The sequence below is a fragment of the Scyliorhinus torazame genome, chromosome 22 (assembly GCF_047496885.1).
Source record: "Scyliorhinus torazame isolate Kashiwa2021f chromosome 22, sScyTor2.1, whole genome shotgun sequence".
In the NCBI taxonomy this organism is placed as follows: domain Eukaryota; kingdom Metazoa; phylum Chordata; class Chondrichthyes; order Carcharhiniformes; family Scyliorhinidae; genus Scyliorhinus; species Scyliorhinus torazame.
In genome coordinates, this window is record NC_092728.1 from 86,312,023 (window position 1) to 86,318,022 (window position 6,000).

Consider the following 6,000-nt stretch of genomic DNA (forward strand, 5'->3'; position numbering starts at 1 on the left):
CAACAGGTGATTAAGAAGGCAAATGGAATTTTGTCCTTCATTGCTAGAGGGATGGAGTTTAAGACTAGGGAGGTTATGCTGCAATTGTATAAGGTGTTAGTGAGACCACACCTGGAGTATTGTGTTCAGTTTTGGTCTCTTTACTTGAGAAAGGACGTACTGGCACTGGAGGGTGTGCAGAGGAGATTCACTAGGTTAATCCCAGAGTTGAAGGCGTTGGATTACGAGGAGAGGTTGAGTAGACTGGGACTGTACTCGTTGGAATTTAGAAGGGTGAGGGGGGATCTTATAGAAACATATAAAATTATGAAGGGAATAGATAGGATAGATGCGGGCAGGTTGTTTCCACTGGCGGGTGAAAGCAGAACTAGGGGGCATAGCCTCAAAATAAGCGGAAGTAGATTTAGGACTGAGTTTAGGAGGAACTTCTTCACCCAAAGGGTTGTGAATCTATGGAATTCCTTGCCCAGTGAAGCAGTAGAGGCTCCTTCATTAAATGTTTTTAAGATAAAGATAGATAGTTTTTTGAAGAATAAGGGTTATGGTGTTCGGGCTGGAAAGTGGAGCTGAGGCCACAAAAGATCAGCCATGATCTCATTGAATGGTGGAGCAGGCTCGAGGGGCCAGATGGCCTACTCCTGCTTCTAGTTCTTATGTTCTTAATTCATTATGTGATACAATGACTGAAACAATGGGCTGGATTCTTCGTTTTGGGGACTAGGTCCCCACGTTGTTGTGAAAACTGTGGTCTTTTATGTCAGGAAAACTGGCGTTAAAAGGCCACAGATTCACTGTTTTGCTAAGGGCTAGCAGGCAGCCATCATAGAGCTCACAGCTCTAGCTCCAATATGCCCCCCCAGCACTTCTGTGCCAGAGGCCGCACATGCACACGGCAGGTGCCGTGCTCCATGGCGGGTGCCGTGCTCCATGGCAGACTCAGCCCATGGACCTGGAACGGCAAAATAGTGCCCCGCATCGGCCACTCGCGTGCCACAGACCGCCCATTTACATTGCCCCAGCCCTGAATGATTGGCCCTTCCCTGACCTTGGCGGTCCCGGACTGAGTCCGCAGTTGCCACGCGAGTATCCCGGACGAGTCCCACACCGTCCGGGAATTCAGCCGGTCGGCAATGGAGCATCGCGGGGCGGGTCTCAGGCAGTGAACCATCATTTGCATGAGGGAACCTATTGAAAGGTAGGTTCGAAAGGCTCCCTCCCCCCATGCTAAGGCATGCCCTTTACCACTGTATGTCATGCTCCTCATTATGCTAAAATGGGACATTTTCATGCTTGTTCATGCACTATACACTGTACAATGAAATCTTTAGTGACAATAGATTGTGTAAAGAAAAAAAATGCTTTGAAACAGCAATTCACTGATAACTGTCCACAAAATTCGGTTTTACTACAGGTCTGTAAAACTACCTATCATCTAGACCCTTTACAGTATCAGTAGCTGAAACCGCAAGCACGTGTGTAAATAAACATTGTGCAATTGACAGAAGAGGTCAGAGAGCCAAATAATGTTTCCCCTGGGGCACAGCTATTTCAGTATTATTGTGGATTTCTGGGTTCTCAGTCACACCTCATTCTGCACAATTGGCCAAAGGGCATCATGGAGGTAAATGCATGACGTGACGTGGATAGCACGTGGGGAGTGAGAAATGAGGGCTGAAGAATTTTATCTATTTTATAATGATGTCCACAGGATGAATTCCACAATACTGTGGGGTGGGCATCTTTTAACTAGCCCACCTGGTCACCAGGCAGTTTCTGTCGCTGCCTCCAAATTTTTTCCTGGGTCATGTGGCCCAACTGCAGCCTGCACCCCCTCCTCTCCCCCACACACAATGTGAATCCCACCATTCCTGGCTCCTTCTCCCAATGCGGGGTGTGTGAGCTGGGAATGTATCCCACTTTTGCTACCTGCACGAAAATCCAGCCCAAGATTTCAGGTTGTATACTGTCGACTGGTATTTTAAGTCTAGTTTTCTCACCTTATCCCCACTTTCTACTGGTAGGAAGGGACAGCACTGCTATATTTGATCATTTAAACCAAGAGTTGGTGAAGATTCGCTCCATGTTTGACATTGAAGCCGATAACCCGATGCATTGAACATATTCACATTTTGCTTAGTGGAAATTTTATTTTGACAGTAGTATCAACAATAAACTTAGTGTCAATCTGTAGAAAAAATACTAGTTTCTGGAAGTGGTACTTTAATATTGTACACACAAATTTAAAAAGAGGACTCTTAAAAGAATGTATCATTTTGTGCTCCTCTATATACCCATACTGACACTCTGGAAATATCCCTGTATTTCTTTTTTTCTCATTTTCATACATTATTTATTATTTATCAATTGCTTTCTGGATTTCTGGATTTTATGAGCATCCAAGGAGCACAAAAAAGTCATGAAGCTTCATTAAAAATGAAAACTCATCATAACGCCCTTTAAGTGATTTAATGCTGTCAATTAAGTGCTTTCATTTTGTGATTCCAGGAAACGACTCCCTCTTCCACGATATCGATAGCGACACCTCCCTCACCAGCTTGAGCGACTGTTTTCTCGCCTCGTCAGAAGTTAACCCCATGCAAGCAAGAGTGGGGAACCCAATCGACAGGCTCTATTCCATGCAGAACTCATATTTTGCCTCGTGAAAACAGCAGGACTTGAGAAGAAGCCGGATGTATTATGGTGACTTTAAAATGAGGGGGTGGGGTTGGGGGATAGAAAAACGAAATAAAGAAAACTGTACTGCCATATATTACCTTATTCTTGCCTCATAATGAACTTATCCGCTATCTCTCATGTGGCAGAAAAAAACTGCCACCAAGAAGATAATGTCAGTGATTCAATAGAATTCAAAGCAGCACAACAATGGCAGCACGGGACATAGAGACTGCAGCTGCATTCCATTGTTTCAATGCTTTTATACAAAGACTCCAGAACTTAATGTTCTTAATTATATGCACCAAAATTTGGGAATCACAGCCTCTTTCTTACCATTCTGTTGATTATTGCATTGGGCCATGACTAGATCTCAAAGATATTTTTAAAATGCACACCCAATTCTCCGTGCACTCAATGTAAAGGAGGTTAGAAAATGTTATAGTCCATTCTCATCTTAGTCAGATACATATGCATAAAAAAAAACAAGTAGACTAATTTGGGCTGAGCTCCCTTGCATTTTGCATGAATCATCTCCCTTCTCTCTCACGTGGCAACAGCTAACATTTTTATTCAGCTACAAAAATGTAGTGCTCAAGTTTGTATTGTCCTTTCCTTTCACGGTATTTGCTGCTCCCCCCCGCGCCCCCCGGGGTGTCCCCGCTCAAGCAGTGTGGAATGGCGCGTGGCGGTGTTGCCCGTGCTATTAACCAAGTGCCAATAAATGGAAAAATTGTTTGCAAAGATGGCTGTTGATAATTTGTCAAATTGAAATCCAGCGTTAGTTTTCATTGCTATTTCAAAAACTCTGTCGGAGAGTTTATTGTGATCTTATTTCATGCAGTTTAGCACATCACACTGTTTTTCACTTTTAGATTGTCCGAATTACAACATGTTGTGTCTTTAGGCCCAGTAACTTCAGATATGCTCTGCCCTGATACTATCTGCTAAGTGACAGTCTTGATAGTGGATATTACAATGCATAACTTCAGCTTGTTTAGTGCAAAACATCCCCCAGCCCCAAAGTTTTGCTCCAGAAAATGTACAACACGAATGAAGTATTATTGTGGCAAAACGTACTTTGTATCGCGGTTTCATATTTCATCAGCAATAGTGCTCAATACTCAGCAGTCGGTGATGAATACGCCCATGAATGGGGAGAGATATTTTGCAGCATTGAGACAAGTCAGTGACAAATCGTACAAAGGCAGATACATGAAGCCCCTCCCTGCTCCATATCCATCATCTGCCCCCAAATAATTGGAACGATAGAGAAATGAGTCAACATCCAGCTCAGTAGTGTTATTGTTTTTATATTACTGTGTACATTTATTTATCCACAGTATCTCTCCGGCAAATGCAAAGAGATTTAAAACCAAAGGCAATTGCTAAAAGTTAAACCTCATCTTTTTAAAATTCAAAATATACGAACAAAACGTGGACCTATAACTCAACTGGGATCCACCTGCCTTCTCCTTGTTAATTACGACAAGAGACGCGCCCCAGAAGCAGAAACATATTTCACTGATAGAGTTCAAAGGTATGGAAGCATAAGTACAAGCACTGTTACCATAATTTGTATCATGATTCATCCCATCAAATTGTAATCTCTGTGCTTTGACCTGAGTTCCAGTAAAAGATTAAGCCTGAAACCAGCCGTTGACCTTTCTGATTTCGTTCACCTCATTTTGGGACTGCCATGGGAGGGTATGATTGCTCAAGTGAGGATAATGCGCTTTAACTGAAGCAATACTTTAAAGGAAAAAGCAAATTGACAAACTCCTGTCAGGCACCCTTAGCATTTGATGTGTTCACTCAGACAGCATGCCATTGATTATGCAATTGGGACTTGGGAGGTTATGGGTCAAGGCAACTGCAGTTTATTAGTCTTCCCATACAATGATTGCCTTCTATAGGTATCTGGGGAGGAAATCAACCTCTTTACTGTATGCATGCATCACATTATATAGTAATTCCATTGTCATTCAAAATGAAGTTTCTATTGAGGAAAGCAGAAGGAACAGTGTACAGAATGATGATTGATTACACCAATATGGTGGGAGTTTCGTTAGTGCTGCAGTGATGGCTACGTTCATGCAAACTTAACCAGTGATAAGTTTGGTTGCCACCTCTGTGATTCCATTTAATATGGTAAGCGGTTTTAAAAGCATGCTTCCTTCAAGGGTATGCTTCCAGCTCTTGTCGCATTTTATTTCGGGTTGGATCCCCGCACCTGAAACTGTTCAATATAAAGCAGTTTAGAAGATTTCGTTCTCGGCCAGGAATAGTAGATAGAGAGAGAAAAAATGGGCTTCTAATGCGTAAACTTTTAATTGTTCCCAGCTCCATATGAGTTTTTGGAGATTGTCAAATTTTGTCTGCTATTTACAATTATTTAAGGTGCTAAAAATGATCTAAAATACTGTTTTCGTCAAAAAACATAATCAACATAGTCACTTGAGGGGCAAGGCAAAGGTGAATGAAATTGATCCCGATAAGTTCATTGAAGAACATTTTCTTCACTCTTTATGAATTGGTGTAGAGAACAGTGTGGAGTATTGGATATGGCTGAAACGTACATTCCCATGGCTGATCTTGGAAGGGAAACCATACCTGGAGTGTTATCACCCGAATATGTTTTGCATCTAAAACAAAAGTGGGAATAATATAAATTGTGTATAAAGCTATGTACAGCGAATTTTCTTACATTTTGATGTACCGGTAGCTTAGAACAAAAGACAAGCAAACCTCTGTCTCCTTTATTACAAGTTCACGTCCATGATTTCAGTATGGCTGTATGTATTGTAAATTTATATATTCTGTATTTATGTTAGACCGAGTGTAGAATTTTTATAGTTGTGTCTGCTATTGTCATTAACTTGTAAACAAACCTGTGCTATAACATGTAGCATCTATGACTTTTCTTTCGCAACATTATTTAGCGACAGCGCTGGTTTTTTCTTTCCCCCATACCCTTCCGTGTCAGGCATGATGAGAACCTTGCATTGTGTGTAGAACATATTTTATTATTTAAATTACTTGTTATTTTTAAATTATTTATTAGTGTTTCTCGAGTTCATTTTTGTGGCATTATTAAATAAAAAGAGTTTTTGTACAACCTCTTGCTTTACAATAACCACCTCACATTGTTTTGGCATATGTAACACTTGCATTCTCAAGTAGTTTTGACTGGATACCTTACTCCCTGGTAATTTTATAGATGCCCTCATTTATAATTTACCACAGTGAAGCACAGCGATTGAAATGTATTTATATAACAATTAAAATTAGTTTCATCATCCTAGTGTCTGAACTATGGAAACGTTG

The 6,000-nt window shown here is 41.2% G+C and overlaps 1 protein-coding gene across 7 annotated transcripts in view; it reads left to right on the forward strand.

Annotated features, from left to right (window-relative positions):
• The window catches only part of LOC140399180 (LIM/homeobox protein LMX-1.2-like), a 225,386-nt gene extending 219,593 nt beyond the window's left edge, over positions 1-5,793 (forward strand). For all 7 annotated transcript variants that reach the window (XM_072488503.1, XM_072488504.1, XM_072488501.1 and 4 more), the window contains one exon: positions 2,506-5,793. In XM_072488503.1, the coding sequence (XP_072344604.1) occupies positions 2,506-2,663 (158 nt within the window). In that variant the 3' untranslated portion in view covers positions 2,664-5,793. The remainder of the gene's footprint in view (positions 1-2,505) is intronic.
• The last annotated feature ends 207 nt before the right edge of the window (positions 5,794-6,000 follow it).